At 39.2% G+C, this 17,122-nt stretch overlaps 1 protein-coding gene across 3 annotated transcripts in view; it reads right to left on the bottom strand.

Moving 5' to 3' along the window:
- Positions 1-10,751: 10,751 nt before the first annotated feature.
- Positions 10,752-17,122, bottom strand: part of KATNBL1 (katanin regulatory subunit B1 like 1) — a 27,635-nt gene continuing 21,264 nt past the window's right edge. For all 3 annotated transcript variants that reach the window (XM_072986299.2, XM_020795752.3, XM_020795751.3), the window contains exon 10: positions 10,752-16,253. In XM_072986299.2, the coding sequence (XP_072842400.1) occupies positions 16,221-16,253 (33 nt within the window). In that variant the 3' untranslated portion in view covers positions 10,752-16,220. The remainder of the gene's footprint in view (positions 16,254-17,122) is intronic.

The following is a 17,122-nucleotide window of genomic DNA, read 5'->3' as shown; positions in this document are numbered from 1 at the left end:
GGTGACCAGCATCCAGTGTCCTACCTGAGTAGGAAACTCCAGAAAGGTGAGAGACATTTGGCAACAGTGGAAAAGGAGTGCCTGGCCATAGTATACGCGATTCAGAAGGCCAAACCTTACATCTGGGGAAGACATTTTGTTCTGTGCACTGACCACTCACCACTGCAGTGGTTAAAGACAATGAAAACCCACAATAGTAAACTTATGAGGTGGGCTTTAAACCTGCAAGATTATGACTTTGAAGTGAAGGTGGTCAGAGGGTCAAAGAACTGTGTTGCTGACGCCTTGTCAAGAAGACCCGAAGAGTGAAGACGGCGAAGAAACCATGGACTATGTATATTTTGGTGACCAAAAGTTAAATGTACCTGTTTATTAAACATGCTTGGTTTGTATTAATAAAGGTAACTTAATGTATTGTAAATATGAATGTTTAAATGCCTAATTGATATGTTTAACCTAGAGTGTAAGTATGGGATTGTGTTATTGTATAACTGTTTTTGTGTGTTTTGATCCTGGTTGTTTTTTGGAGAAAAGCACTTTAGCTTTTCCCCTGCAAAACAACTTATAAAGAGGGGAGGTGTTACATACAGCACTGATGGTACCTGTCTGTCATGGGTTTGGAGGGAAAGTTCCATCCTATGGGGAGTGGAAGGCGGGACATCAGGGGGAGGAGCTGTACTGTATATATATTTGGAGCTTGTGTGGAGAAGAGGAGTGGGAGTCTGTGTGTCAGACTGAGTACAACTGTGTGTCATTTAGTACATACCTGATAGGTTCAGGTTTCTATATGGGTAGCCAGAACTGATAGGTTCAGGGTCTGTGCTGTACTTTAAAGTGTTCTGTGTGAACCACACTGTTGTATGTATGATTGAGACTAAGCCACGTTACAGTATCTTATTTACCTGATCATTTTGTTTTCCCTGTTTGTTATTTAAATAAACCTTGTTCTTTTGTTTAGTAAAATCCATTCCTGGTCTGTGTGACTTCTTATAGGGAATGGTTGGTGGCAGCATAATTAAAGTGTGGCATATTCCAGTAGGTCTGGGGTTGTCACACACTCAATAATTTATTCCACAGTTCTACTTTATGTAAGTTGAGCACTATATTGTCTACACTAACTGACAGTGGATATCCAAGAGTCTTTCCCAGCACTGGAGGTGGCGCCGTGAACCTGGAACTTGGCAAGTAAAAGTACCATAGGACACAGTGGGATGTCTACTGTCAGATATATGAACCAAGACTGCACATGTCTACGCTGTAATTAAATTGTGCTGCAGACAAATTTAGTGAAATTGGTGAATTTTATTCATGTTAATTAATTTGAATGTGTATCTTGACCTATCCTTTATGTTCAGGGTGTCTTTATGTTGGTAATTGTGTGGGGTCAACTCAATTCTGATTTATGGCTATCACTTCCAGGGTTTTCTAGGTAGAGAATACTCATAAGTAGATTATCATTTCCTTCTGGGGACACCTTGGACTGTGCAGCTAGCCCAAGACTACATGGACTGACTGTACTGTATTGTTCTGTATCTTCTTCACCTGTATCTTCCACCGACAAATGGCTTGATAGAATGAAAGAATTTTGCAATAAAATCACTGGCTAAGAAGTTTAATATCTTCTGTTAGTATGTATGTGTATATGGATGCATATATGTATCAAGTTTGTATGCCACTCTGTTAGAGGTGAAAGATAAATGTGTCTGTTAAAAAGACTGGAAATAACATGTATCAGAAGAATGAAATAAAATTGGCTGCAGTGAGTTTCACATTCTGCTAGTGAATGGCAGCAAAAGACCATAAAAGAAATCTAAAAAGATACAGTGACAAGAAAAAAAGAATCAGGTTTATATGACAGAATTGGTGAAAGTAAGACTACGTACTTTTGACAGTACTGATGGCAATGATCTGTGACAACATTGTTTTTGTGTGTGTGTTTAGTCGTTTAGTCGTGTCCGACTCTTCGTGACCCCATGGACCAGAGCACGCCAGGCCCTCCTGTCTTCTACTGCCTCCCGGAGTTGTGTCAGGTTCATGTTGGTTGCTTCGCAGACACTGTCCAGCCATCTCATCCTCGGTCGTCCCCTTCTCCTCTTGCCATCACTCTTTCCCAGCATCAGGGTCTTTTCCAGGGAGTCTTTTCTTCTCATTAGATGGCCAAAGTACTGGAGCCTCAGCTTCAGGATCTGTCCTTCCAGTGAGCACTCAGGGTTGATTTCCTTTAGAACTGATAGGTTTGTTCTCCTTGCAGTCCAGGGGATTCTCAAGAGCCTCCTCCAGCACCACAATTCAAAGGCATCAATTCTTCGGCGGTCTGCTTTCTTTATGGTCCAGCTCTCACTTCCATACATCACAACAGGAAAAACCATAGCTTTGACTATTCGGACTTTTGTTGGCAAGGTGGTGTCTCTGCTTTTCAAGATGCTGTCCAGATTTGTCATGGCTTTCCTCCCAAGAAGAAGGCGCCTTTTAATTTCAGGGCTGCTGTCTCCATCTGCAGTGATCATGGAGCCCAGGAAGATAAAATTTGACACTGCCTCCATATCTTCCCCTTCTATTTCCCAGGAGGTGATGGGACCAGTGGCCATGATCTTAGTTTTTTTGATGTTGAGTTTCAGACCGTTTTTTGCACTCTCCTCTTTCACTCTCATTACAAGGTTCTTTAATTCCTCCTCACTTTCTGCCATCAGAGTGGTATCATCTGCATATCGGAGGTTGTTGATATTTCTTCCGGCAATCTTAATTCCGGCTTGGGTTTCTTCCAGTCCAGCCTTCCGCATGATGTATTCTGCATATAAGTTAAATAAGCTGGGGGACAATATACAGCCTTGCCGTACTCCTTTCCCAATTTTGAACCACTCAGTTGTTCCATGACCAGTTCTAACTGTTGCTTCCTGTCCCACATATAGGTTTCTCAGGAGACAGATAAAGTGGTCAGGCACTCCCATTTCTTTAAGAACTTGCCATAGTTTGCTGTGGTCCACACAGTCAAAGGCTTTTGCATAGTCAATGAAGCAGAAGTAGATATTTTTCTGGAACTCTCTGGCTTTCTCCATAATCCAGCGCAAGTTAGCAATTTGGTCTCGAGTTCCTCTGCCTCTTCGGAATCCAGCTTGTACTTCTGGGAGTTCTCGGTCCACATACTGCTGAAGCCTACCTTGGAGGATTTTGAGCATAACCTTGCTAGCGTGCGAAATGAGTGCAATTGTACGGTAGTTGGAGCATTCTTTGGCACTGCCTTTCTTTGGGATTGGGATGTAGACTGATCTTTTCCAATCCTCTGGCCACTGTTGAGTTTTCCAAACTTGCTGGCATATTGAATGTAGCACCTTAACAGCATCATCTTCCAAGATTTTAAATAGTTCAACTGGAATGCCATCACCTCCACTGGCCTTGTTGTTAGCCAGGCTTTCTAAGGCCCACTTGACTTCGCTCTCCAGGATGTCTGGCTCAAGGTCAGCAACTACATTGTCTGGGTTGTCCGGGATATCCACATCTTTCTGATATAATTCCTCTGTGTATTCTTGCCACCTCTTCTTGACGTCTTCTGCTTCTGTTAGGTCCCTCCCATTTTTGTCTTTTATCATGTTCATCTTTGCGCAAAATGTTCCTCTAATATGTCCAATTTTCCTGAACAGATCTCTGGTCTTTCCTTTTCTGTTATCTTCCTCTATTTCTTTGCATTGTCCATTTAAGAAGGCCCTCTTGTCTCTCCTTGCTATTCTTTGGAAGTCTGAATTCAAGTTTCTGTAACTTTCCCTATCTCCCTTGCATTTTGCTTCCCTTCTCCTCTCTGCTATTTCTAAGGCCTCGTTGGACAGCCACTTTGCTTTCTTGCATTTCCTTTTCTTTGGGATGGTTTTCGTTGCTGCCTCCTGGACAATGTTACGGGCCTCTATCCAAAGTTCTTCAGGCACTCTGTCCACCAAATCTAGTTCCTTAAATCTGTTCTTTACTTCCACTGTGTATTCATAAGGGATTTGGTTTAGATTATACCTGAGTGGCCCAGTGGTTTTTCCTAATCTCTTCAGTCTAAGCTTGAATTTTGCTATGAGAAGCTGATGATCAGAACCGCAGTCAGCTCCAGGTCTTGTTTTTGCTGACTGTATAGAGCTTCTCCATCTTTGGCTGCAGAGAATATAATCAATCTGATATCGATATTGCCCATCTGGTGATTTCCATGTATAGAGTCGCCTCTTGTGTTGTTGGAAAAGAGTGTTTGTGATGACCAGCTTATTCTCTTGACAAAACTCTATTAGCCTTTGTCCTGCTTCGTTCTGAACTCCAAGGCCAAACTTCCCTGTTGTTCCTTTTATCTCTTGGCTCCCTACTTTAGCATTCCAGTCCCCTAGAATGAGAAGAACATCTTTCTTTGGTGTCAGTTCTAGAAGGTGTTGTAAATCTTCATAGAATTGTTCAATTTCAGTCTCCTCAGCAATGCTGGTTGGTGCATAAACTTGGATTATTGTGATGTTGAATGGTCTGCCTTGGATTCGTATTGACATCATTCTATCATTTTTGAGATTGTATCCCATTACAGCTTTTCCCACTCTTTTGTTGACTATGAGGGCTACTCCATTCCTTCTACGGGATTCTTGTCCACAATAGTAGATATGATAATCATCTGAGCTGAGTTCGCCCATTCCTGTCCATTTTAGTTCACTGATGCCCAGGATGTCGATGTTTATTCTTGCCATCTCCTGTTTGACCACCTCCAGCTTCCCAATGTTCATAGATCTTACATTCCAGGTTCCTATGCAGTATTTTTCTTTGCAGCATTGGATTTTCCTTTCACTTCCAGGCACGTCCACAGCTGAGCGTCCTTTCGGCTTTGGCCCAACCACTTCATTAGCTCTGGAGCTACTTGTACTTGTCCTCCGCTCTTCCTCAGTAGCATGTTGGACGCCTTCCGACCTGAGGGGCCCATCTTCCAGCGTCATATCTTTTAGCCTTTTGTTTCTGATCATGGGGCGTTCTTGGCAAAGATACTGGAGTGGCTTGCCATTTCCTACTCCAGGTGGATTGCGTTTAGTCGGAACTCTCCACTATGTCCTGTCCGTCTTGGGTGTCCCTGCACGGCATAGCCCATAGTTTCTCTGAGTTACTCAAGCCCCTTCGCCACGACAAGGCAGCAATCCATGAAGAAGAACATTGTTTTTACTACATAGTAAATGTTATGACACCCATACAAAATTGTTAGTTATCCAGTATAACATAAAACTGTGTGCTTTATCTTAAAAAAGGTAATTTTTACAAGAGGGTTAAATTAAACAAGACTAGGGGTGCTTTATACTGAAGTACATTTGATAAGCCCTGGAAGTGGTCACCATAGGTCAGAAGCGATTTGACAGCACATAACAACATTTGATAAAATGATGCTAACAAGCTTTTAGTCAACAAAGGACACATGTATATTAGGTTGAAAGCATATTAATAATGCTTAATTGCTAAAATGAAAGAAGATAAAGCTTCCAACCTCTATAATATGTTGGAAAAACTGTATAAGTTAACTTAAACAAGGATATAGAAGAAGAAAGGAATAATTATTTGCTGCTTTGCTTTTCTGGCTGGCATTTTTCCATCTTAGGGTAAAAGAAAATATATGTTCTATTAGTTTTATGGTATTTTTATTTCAATTGTTATAAGTCCCGGCTTCTGGCTCTTAGAAATAAGCTCTTTTCCCCTAAGATGTTTTCTATTAACAATTTTTAGCATAATAACATTTTTTTTTATCATTTTGGAATGTGTTTTTAAAATAATTTCTTTTTTCCCTGTCAGTGTTCTTCATTCTCCAGCTTTCACACCCATGCATAGTAACTGGGTATATAATAACGTGAATGATCTTGGCCAATTATAGATCCTTTAACTTTTCTAGTTCTCAGAAGACAACAGTAGTGTTAAAAAACACTGTCATGGATTTTAAAATCTTAAATCTGGCATGTTCTTAAAACTTCTATTATACAAATTACTTACATAAAATGGATTACTGGGTGGTGTTAAGAAACATCAACACATTTGTCCCACCCTGGCCACCCTGCATTAGTTACCTGTCTCTTTCTGTGCCAGTTTCAAAGTGATGGTGTCAACTTATAAAGTCCTAAATAGTTTAGGGCCTCGATGGTTGACCAAATGCCTCCTCCTGACAAGATCTGCCCATTCCATACAATCTTCCCAGTCCGGGTGGTGAGAGTTTTGACCCCAAGAGAGGCCCAGAAAGAGAGAACCAGAAACCGGGCCTTCTTGGTGGTTGCTCCTCAGCTCTGGAACAAACCCCTGCCCAAAATCTGCCTGGCCCCTTCACTGGGAATTTTTAAGCAACTGTTGAAAACGTAGCTTTTCCAGCAGGCCTTCCTAGACCTTACAACATCCTAATTTCAACACCAGTGAGTGGTCTCAAATATACTATGACTCCTGTCTTGCTCTATATTATTTTATATTATTTTAACAATTTTATTTAAATTGTTGGTTGTTTTATCTTTATTTTGATTTTGTTTTATTATTTTCATTGTTAGTATAGTATATATTTTATTTATCTAACATTTAAACCGCACAGAGTGGCCTAGTAGCAAGATGGGTGGTATAGAAGCCAAATAAATAAATGTTTGGGGGTGGGGGCAAAACGCAGCCCTCCTAATGTTGTTGGCCTTAAATTCCCATAAGTCATAAGCAGCATAGGTAAAGGTTCCCCTTGACATTGTAGTCAATGGTGTTCGATTCTAGGGAGCGGTGATCATCCCCATTTTCAAGCCGTAGAGCCAGCGTTTGTCCGGAGACAGGTTCCATTGTCACGTGGCCAGCGCAGCTATACCAGTGGGGTCTCAACTTACGAACTTAATCGGTATTGGAAGGCAGTTCTCAGGTGGAAAAGTTCTTAAGTCGAATCTGCATTTCCCATAGGAATGCATTGAAAACCATTTAATCCGTATCTGCTCTTTTCGTCCATAGAAACTAATGGGAAGCTGCTATTCCGCCTTCTGCCACTAGGGGGATATTTTTCCTTTTTTCCTTTTAACCTAAGATGACTTAGCATTAAAAAAAAGGAAAAAAAAGAGTTCGTAGCTCGAATCTAAGTTCGTAAGTCGAGTCCATATATTCCCATGAGAGCGGTTCGTAAGTCGAGCCGTTCGTAAGTCGAGACCCCACTGTACACGAAATGCTGTTTACCTTCCCACCGAGGTGGTACCTATTTATCTACTCACATTTACATGCTTTCAAACTGCTAGGTTGCCGAGGAGCTGGGACAAAGCGACGGGAGCTCACTCTGTTGCGTGGATTCACTCTTACGACTGCTGGACTTCTGACCCTGCAGCACACAAAGGCTTCTGCGGTTTAGCCCGCAGCGCCACCACGTTCCACTCATAAGCAGCATGCTCAGTAATAAAAAATGCTGAGAGCTACAGACCAGCATCTGGGGCTCTGTGCTTCACGAATTCCTGCTTTATAGTCAACCCTCAACTTACAAACGGCTCTAGTTACAAACATTTCAACTTACAAACCGCTGATAGAAAAATATTGACTCAACTTGCAAACTTAGATTTGAGTTGCAAACCGAAAAAACTGCGTGGGAGGTGGGGAAAGTGCAAAATTTGAACTTCACTGTTGGCTGGTAAAGAGGGTGCCTATCTGCTTCCTCGCTCTTCCCAGGATTTTGAGAGTGGATTTGGAGAGAGTCTTCAGACTTACCGGTACTGCCTGGTACAGTGCTGTACGGACTGTATTTTTATTTTTTGGCTTTTAAAATTTTTTTGATTTTTGGATTTTTAAAAGGTGTTCTGTCCTTCCTTTGCTGCCCCCCCTTTCCCCAAAAGGTGCTTGTATTGGCTTGTCTTGATTGAAAAGGTGCTTTTCAAGGTGATCTGTTGTCTGGAAGGTGCTTGGTTTTTGCCAGAAGGTGCTCGTCTTGGCTGAAAAGGTGCTTTTCAAGGTGTTCTGTTGAAAAGGTGTCTGTTCCCTCCTTCCCTCCCTCTTTTCTTTCCTTTTTTTAACCTGCCATCTTAGGTTAAAAGGGAAAAAAAGAAAAAATTCTGCCCCTAATGGTAGGAACGGATTAACCGGCTTTGCATTAGTTCCTATGGGAACTAATGATCCAAGTTACAAACCGCCCCTCGACCTAAGAGCCAAAAACAGCCGGAACGGATTAATTGGTTTTCAGTGCATTTCTATGGGAAATGCTGATTCGACTTACGAACTTTTCGACTTACAAACTTCCTTCCGGAATGGATTAAGTTTGTAAGTCGGGGGTTGATTGTATTTTAATGTAATTTGGATCTCTTTGCTGTGAATTATTATTTCTGTTGGATCACAAAATACCTTGGCTAATAACCTGTGGCATTAACGTGATGGCAGAAGGGCAACTGAGCTGCCTAGAGTGGTTGTTCGACTAGATAGGTGAGGTATAAATACAATCAATCAATCAATCAATCAATCAATCAATCAATCAATCAATCAATCAATCAATCAATCAATCAATGTTTTTCCTGCTTTGGAAAGCTCTTCTTTACATGCCCAGTCTTGCAGTGCTAGCAAGATTGGTTGTATTCACCATAGACCCTCAAATATTAGTTAGGCACAATGGGCTATAAAATGCTGACATACAGCCTAGGAACAGAACTCTTCAGACAAGGTGGGCAGACTCTTCATACTGGCATGGTTTCAAGTAATTGCCTCTTTGTCTTGTGCGGGCTAACCCTACCATTTTACTAATATCTCTTCTTTTTGCTTTGCAAGATATTGTGGAATATGCATTGCAATCAATGGCTAAATAAGCTTTCTTCCTTGCAGAGTGTAGTTTGGTATTCCACGGGCCATTTCCCCCCGGCATCTTAGGAATTGAGCTGATGCTGTTTGCATACTTCAAAATTATAAAAATTCCTCTTTGCTGCATATAGTTGCAATTCAAAACTGAGTTCATTCACCTTTGTAATGTTAATGCATAAAAAGTCATAGGAGTGACACAAAAGTTGACAGTATGTGTAGTAAGTATATTTATGTGAACAATAAGTATTATTGTTCATATAAGGTAAAAGTCCCAATAGATTTAGATATGTTATCACTGGGATGTCATTTTGTAACAATCTATGCAGGCCTTATAGCTGTACTGTGGAAACGTCTTCTCTTTAGAACAGGTCATTGACATTGCCTTAAGCTATAGACAGATTGCTTCTCCTGCAATGTGGTGGTGGTGGTGGGAATGAAAGAGAGAGGAGCATCAGTTTTTTTAAAAATTGCCAAAGCCTCATTCAGTAACAGATAGAATGCAAAGCTAAAATCAGAATCAACTTCACAATGAGTTTTAAAGTTTCCTGGAAGAGAATAAAACCTTTCTTTTGCATATGTGAGTTATCCCAACTTGAGTATCTTTTTTAAAAAGTGTCTTAAAATGTCAACAAGTAATCTTACATCGGGGTCAAATGGAGGCAGAGGTGGAAAGTAGCAAACCTACTTTTTCTTCCTAATGGAGTAAAAGCAAGACATCTTCCTACCTTCTTTTGCCTCTGAGCTGTACTAGGATGAATGTGAGTGACATCATTTTATGTGGGCCTGGAGCTTATTGTTCAGTATTTATGGTACTACTCTTCTCTTCATTATTATTTTAATTAAAATAGGTCTGCAGCAAAAAAACATTGTTTCACAGATAATTACTGTGCTACAAGAATCACTTCATTACACTTCAGAGTGAAGACCATGCTTCAAATATAAAATAAATTAAAAAGCCCGAGCAAATGGTTAGTAGTAGACACACATCACATATACTGGCAGCATAAATGAAAGAAGTGATAGAAAAAGCATGATCGTTATTAGTTTTATGTATTGTCTTTTAATGATGTAAAAGGGTCCTTTTTGGGTCCTTGTTAAGGTGGGGTAAAATATTGTAAATAAATAAACAAGCAAATAAATAAATAAATACTTCTGAATATATAACATTAGAATATTTTAAACTATAAGACACTGAGACTGAGACCACTAGAACTTTTTAATACAAGTTTAAACGTGACTTTATAGTTGTAAGCAACAAGCTGTAAAGTGACCAAAATACCAGGATCCTGAAAGTTGTCCCTGTCAGAATATATGCACATACAAACATGCTGGTGCAACAACCAAAAACTGTAAATTTCTTCAGAGTCTTAGGGACGTGCTCAGAACAGGTCTAGAAAAATATAGGAGCATAGAAGGCTTTTATATACTGAGTCAGACCACTGGTTCATATAGCAGAGTACTGTCACCTTTAACTAGAAATGGGTCTCCAGGTTTTCAGGCAGGGTTCTTTCTTAGACCTACACAGAAATTCCTGATATTCCATGGTTGTCTACCTTCTATCTGACCCTACTTAGCTTCTTAAATTTGATAAGATTCATATGTTCAGGGTGGTGCAACATGTCTTTAGCAGGTCAAGCCCTTCCTTTGGCCTGACAGACACACTGGTTCAAACCTAGAGAAGATCAATCAACAGAACATGCAAGTCCTACCAAGGATGGGTTATATATGAAGAATTACACAGCATTTCTCTGGCTGCAATCCTATCGAGATCTTCCCAGGACCAGAATCCACTGAATATACAGGACACTGCTTCAAATAATGTTAAATCTGGTCATATATAGGCAGTGATACAGGGTGGAAATTTTTCCGTTTATGGTATAATAAAAAAACTGAATCATAAAAATTTTTAAGAACGATGAATGGATATTAATGCAATATCAGGCAAACCAGACAGTTTTAAAGTTGCTAGCCAGCAAAGTCATATGGCTATAAAATCCAGATAGTAAGAAAGTTTGTTTATTTGAAGTAGGGAGCTATATTTATACATACACAAAGACAAATCAAGCAAGAAATCTCTGGAAAGAAAAAAAAAATGACTCAACTGAGGCTAACAAACTTTGGCTACAACATAAGAAAACACAACTCACTGAGAAAGTTAATAAATTAATAATACCAAGAAGGCAGCGGAAGCTGAAATATGGAATGGATTGATTCACTCAAGGAGGCCATGGCCTTGAGTCTGCAAAACATGAGCAAGGTTGTTACTGATAAGACCTTTAAGAGGTTACTAGTTGATAGGATCACCATATATTAGAAGCAACTTGGCAGCACATGGCTTATAATCCCTAGGAAATATGCCTTGTACAGTCAACTAGTCAACATCATAGCTAAAACTGTGATTTATGCTTGTTTTACTGTCAATAAACCCAGCAATGCCTCATTTCATCTTTTGTGCATGGGTTGTTTTCATCTTTACAATAATCTGTAAGTTTAACCAGCACACCATATAGCATCTCCTTCTAAGATTCTGTATGGTCCACCAATGTCTTTTTAAAAGGCAAGAAGAATGCAGGCGCTGTAATAACTTGTTGGAAGGCAGTAAGGGTAAAAAAGAATGACTGGGCAAATAATCTCCTAGTTTGATACTATAACCTGTATGTTAGATATTTCAGTTCAAACACTTGCAGGCTGTTAGGCTCCATAAAATATTTTGCTTAGTAAATTTATATCAAATAAACATTCTAAATTAAATCACTATTTAGGACATTAGAAAATTTTCCAGAAGACTCACATGACTGCATACGAGGGGGTGCTGATAAGTATTGAGCCTTTCCCAGAAAAAAATTGAGCTAGGAAGTGGTAACTGCCACACTATTCTACATATTCCCCCTGGAAGTCAATGCACTTGCGACATCTGTCCTGCAGCTACTTAAGTCCCTGCAAATAAAATTCTTCCAACAGCTGGTGTAACCACTCATTTGGAGCATTAGTTGCCTCCAGAACACCGCCTCGTGGCGCGGTGGTTGAACCGCTGTACTGCAGCCAAAACTGTGCTCACGACCTGGGGTTCGATCCCAGGTAGCCGACTCAAGGTTGACTCAGCCTTCTATCCTTCCGAGGTCAGTAAAATGAGTACCCATCACTTGAAAGCCTAAGGACGTCAATTTTGCCATTGTTTCATCTGCAGTGTGTGATGAGGTGTTGTCATGCAACAGGATGACACTTTTGGAGAGTTTTCCTCAATGTTTTTTCCTTAATTTTTTGCCTCAGCTTCATCAATAAAGCACAATAATATTTTGCATTGATGGTTGAACCCTGTTGGAGGTAGTCCACCAGCAGAACTCCCTTCTTATCCCAAAAAACTGTTGCCATTTGCTTCTGCACTTACCTTTGCACTCGGAACTTCTTTGGCCTAGGGGAACCACTGTGCCTCCATTTCTTAGACTGTTCCTTTCTCAGGATCATAATAGTAGATCCATGTCTCATCACCAGTTACCAGTTTGCCCAGGAAATCTGACTCAGTTCTTGCAAAATATTCCAAAACAGCCACCGATGACTCCACACATTTCCTCTTTTGTTCGGTTGTCAAAAGTTTGGGGATCCACTTTGCTGCCAGCTTTCTCATTTCCAAGTCGTTGTGGATAATGGCACCAACTCTCTCATGGGATATTGCCAGATATATAGCAATGCTTTTGGCTGATATTCGGCTGTTTTCCATGATCATGTCATGGATGGCATTCACATTTGCAGACACAGAGACAGAAACAGGCCTTCTCACTTTCAACACCGAAATGGCCAGTTTAAAATTTACAACCCAACATTTAACTGTTGCATATGAAGGGCCACTGTCACCCATAGTTTGTGACATTTCATCATGGATCTGTTTTGCACCCTTCCCTTGGAGAAACAAGAACTTGATTATGGCCCTATGCTCTTCCACATTGAATTTTTCTGGAGGTGCCGCCATGTTCACTTTGGACCGGAAAATGAAAGTTAAGTTAAAATCATAGGTAGTTGATTTTTGCACCATTGAATACAGACAAATTGGCCAATGCACCCTGCAATTTATAGCTTCCTAGCTCATTTTTTTCTGGGTAATGCTCAATATTTATCAGCACCCCCTCATATAGGGTACTGCATCACCAATATAGAGTAATAAAAATATTTCAGGATGAGGATGCTACACTTTACGTGAAGTGCAGTAGTGTCGGTAATACCATTCACCTTTTTAGAAGCCAAAGCTGGCATTAAGGTATGTAAGAGAGTTTTACATAATTTGCAAGTAGCTACAATTTTCTGTATAATATTGCTGTTACTGCAATCAAGTGTAACTCAGCTCATTAAGAAGAATATGAAATTTTAAACTGTTCAAGTTTAAAGGATTCCCCCCCCCACAACAGTCTGCAATTACCTTTGACGATGTATGTACTTTTAGCATGAAGAATTTCAAACAGTTATAGCATATCTCACTTTTTCATTTGGTATCTAATAATTAGGAAACAAGCCATGACATTTTTTCCTGATCATGCTAAGCAGTATGTACAGTCAGTACAAAGTGCCATTTGGTATTATTGCAATTAGCCAATAAGATTTTAAAAAGGAAACATACTTTAAAAACCCTGCATATCCTGCATGCCAGTGTGCCTTCCACTCAAAATTAACAAAATATTTTATCATACAAGCGTCCAAGGGAACGGATTGCTGACTGGGGTGTTGCAGAACAGAAAAGTCTAATTCATCAAGATAACTAGTAAAACGTTGCTTGCATTATACAGGTTAACAGTTCTTTTTATGAGTATTCAAAGTAGCAAATGTGGGAAACCAAAAGTGCTAGGGACTTTATTACATTTATTTGTCACCTTTCTGCTTGATCTTGCACTGCGTATTAGTTTCCTGATACAGTGGTGCCTCACTTAACGGGCGCCCCATTTAACGATGAAATCGCATATCGATTAACTTTTTGCGATCACTTTTGCGATCGCTTTGCAATGTTCCCTATAGGGAAAAATCGCTTTGCGACGATCGGTACCCTGTTTCGCTTACCAATCATCGCAAAGCGATGATTTTTTAACAGCTGATCGGTGGTTCCAATATGGCCACCGGGTAAAAAAAATGGCCACCCACTGTTTTCTGAGACGGATTCCTCGCTTACCACGCAGCAAAAATGGCCGCTGTATGGAGGATTTTCACTTAAAGGTGAGTCTGAAGCCCATAGGAACGCATTGAAGGGGTTTCAGTGCATTCCTATGGGCTTTTTAATATCGCATAGCGACGAAATCGCTTTGCAGCGATTTTTGCTGCACCGATTATCGTCGCTATGCGAGGCACCACTGTACAGTCATATCAAAGTTCATTGAAATTGATGGTGTTAACTTTACTGTGAAGATACCGAATTTAGGTGCAGTGTATGTCCGACAGCAGGACCTAGATGCACACTGCTTCTAATTTACCAACTATTTATCTGAACCTCTTTGAAATACTTAAACCCTGAATAGTCAAGCCCTTGCTTTGTGTGTGCATCACTTTATATTATTTACTCTCTCCTCATGACTTGAATAGGGCACACTCTAACAAGATGATTGGATGACTGTCACTTATGCACTAATCGTTTACTTATGTATATTATGGTGTAACTGGCAGGAAGAAGTTAGCTTGGCCACATTATTAAAGCACTGTTAACAAGTCTCTCTTTACCTGATGAAGCTGCAGGAAACTACTAACATTTTTGTTCACTTTATTCTAAAGCCACTCCTTTTCACCAAAGAACAAAATAAAATTTCTTTTACTAATGAAGATATACAACCTAGGAGCAATTTCCTTCAAATTTTTACAATCTCCCACAGTTTGTAAAACATGTAAACAAGGCCTTGGCTTTTGGTATGACACTCTGGAAATGACTTCATAACAGTTTACACAGAAATATTGCTCCTTTGTTTTCGACCAGAACTATAATAACTCAAGAACATAAGAGTATTCTTGTCTAACACCTGCCATTACATACAGAAGCAGTGGAAATCTACTCTCAAGGCATGTTCAAGTACCCACGTTAAATTATCAACTTGGTTGATATGCTGAAAAAATAAATATCAGTTTGTTTTAGTGCACAACTGGCACTTAATAAGTTTTATTTTGACATATTTACTAGTTACACTGGTGCCATCCCACAAACCCATCAAACTCAATTGTTCTTTTTAATATACTGGTAAGCCACAACAGGTTGAAACAGAATATGACAAATTAGTAAAATGAAGTACAGATGTAAACTTTTGCACTGGATGCACTGTATTCATATTCCAGTTAAGTTTAAATGATAAGTTAGAAATATGGCCAAATGGCAACTACATTTGCTAGAAGAGGTAGCAGATGTATTGTTAAATCCGAAACGCGCAGGCTTGCTATGGCTGTAAAGATTTCTAACAGGACTGATAAATATTTAAAATACAGCCAAAGAGATTCTGAATATGGTGGGAGACCTAGGAGATATCCAAACTAAATTAAAATAATAATAACTTTTAGTATTGTTTACTCAACAGAGTGTTGTTTAAATGATATAGAACATAATATATTAGAACTTTTAATAACTAAAAATGCAAAGTATACATTTTCAACATTCTGCTGACCTGTGTCATCAACAACTTCATGCCTACATTTTAGTATTCGTTTACAATAGTTCATACAGGGATTTAAGTAGTCAGTCAGTCAGTGGATATTTCCACTTAACCTTATTTAACTGTGCAAAATATTTCAAAATGATTTGTACACAATTTGTGTAAACACCCTGATTTTTTTAAGAGTTTCCATTACTATACTGTATATGGTATCTTAATATATTGGCTATATGGTATCTTAATATATTGGCTATTTACAATACTAGTAGTTAAGGCCTCTTTCTATATATAGTTTCTCAGTAGTGCAACAAAAATAGTCTTTAATATCTTGATTAATATAGCACACACATTTCAAAAATTCATTACAGCAAAACTGCAAAATTTCAATATTTCTTGACTATAAACACATTTTTACATTGCATATGAAAAACAAAGTTTAAAAAATATGTATGGTGACTACTCTGTGGTTCCCAGCTTTCTGGAATTTGTGTTCACAATTAAGTTTTGCTGTTTTACATAATTACGCAGTAGAAACACTTTCACAACTTCGCCAGGTAACTGAACAAATTCCAAAATGCAGCTAAGGTATACATACAGTTTTCATAGGGCACTTTCACCTCACTGAAGTAAAAGTTGCTCCTATTAGTTTTTCCCCCCACTTCAATGTGAAGCAGATGCATTTTAGTGGTTGCATTAAACAGTCTGATGATCTCATCCTCTTCTGTCAAAGACAGTTCTTGGAAGAGAAGTACTTCTGGACATGGTAAAAAGTTCAGTGTTACCTGAAGTTTTTGTTTTGCTTTGCTTTTTTAGGCAGCACACACTAGTGCACACACACTTTTTTCTCCAGGAATGTCATTGTAGCTGTAATAAATAAGAATCCACATCCTAAAAAACAGAAGGGAAAATATTTTAGCGCAAAGAGCAATGCACAGCACACAGTGGGGCTAGGGAAAAAAAGCTACCACTGATCATCTGAACTCATGTAATCATTCTGCCACCATCTTAAGGTTTATTTCAAGTAGCTTCTTTTTTAGACAGCAAGGTTTCAAAGGTATTCATCCAAAAGAATATTTCTAGATTGAATCAACACTTCCCACGTGCTGTTACGACACTTCTGACTAATAAGAGTTTTCAATATACTGTACGTATTCTCAAAGGTTTTCAATATATATCTGAGATGTCTAAGGAGTGGTTTACCATTGCCATTCCCAGTGAGTTTCTAGAGCAAGCAGGGATTTGAATTCTGATCTCTTAAATTTCAGTGCTGCACTCTATTCCTAACACCACACTGGATCTCAAATACTGTTCCAATTATTTATGTATCTATTTGTTGCACTCATATCCCACCTTTTCTCTCTTGAGCTCCAGGCAGTGTATGTGACTGTAATGCTTCTCACTTCTACTGTGTGATGTATGGAAGGAAGAGACTGTGATTCACTAAAGCTCCTCAACAAGTGGGAATCTGAATCCAGACATCCTGAGTTCTAGTTCCAAACATGCTACCTTATTATGCCTGTTAATTCAAACAGGCATGTTTTTACCAATTAATTGCCAATTAATTCAAACAATAAAAGATAGCATTACATCATCCTCTGAATTTCTATTTTAAGAACATGCTTTCTTTGGTTAGGAAATCAAGGGTTAGGCTGCGGATTAGTCAGAAGCACCAAAGGATAAAATATGAATATCCAGTAGAGGCTAAACTGCAAATAAATAGCAAAGCAACACACTTAGTTCACTTCTTAGCAGTTTAT

This window comes from Pogona vitticeps, chromosome 1 (assembly GCF_051106095.1).
Source record: "Pogona vitticeps strain Pit_001003342236 chromosome 1, PviZW2.1, whole genome shotgun sequence".
NCBI classification, from domain to species: domain Eukaryota; kingdom Metazoa; phylum Chordata; class Lepidosauria; order Squamata; family Agamidae; genus Pogona; species Pogona vitticeps.
Note: the sequence above shows the minus strand (reverse complement) of the source record. Positions and strands in the feature narration are given on the sequence as shown.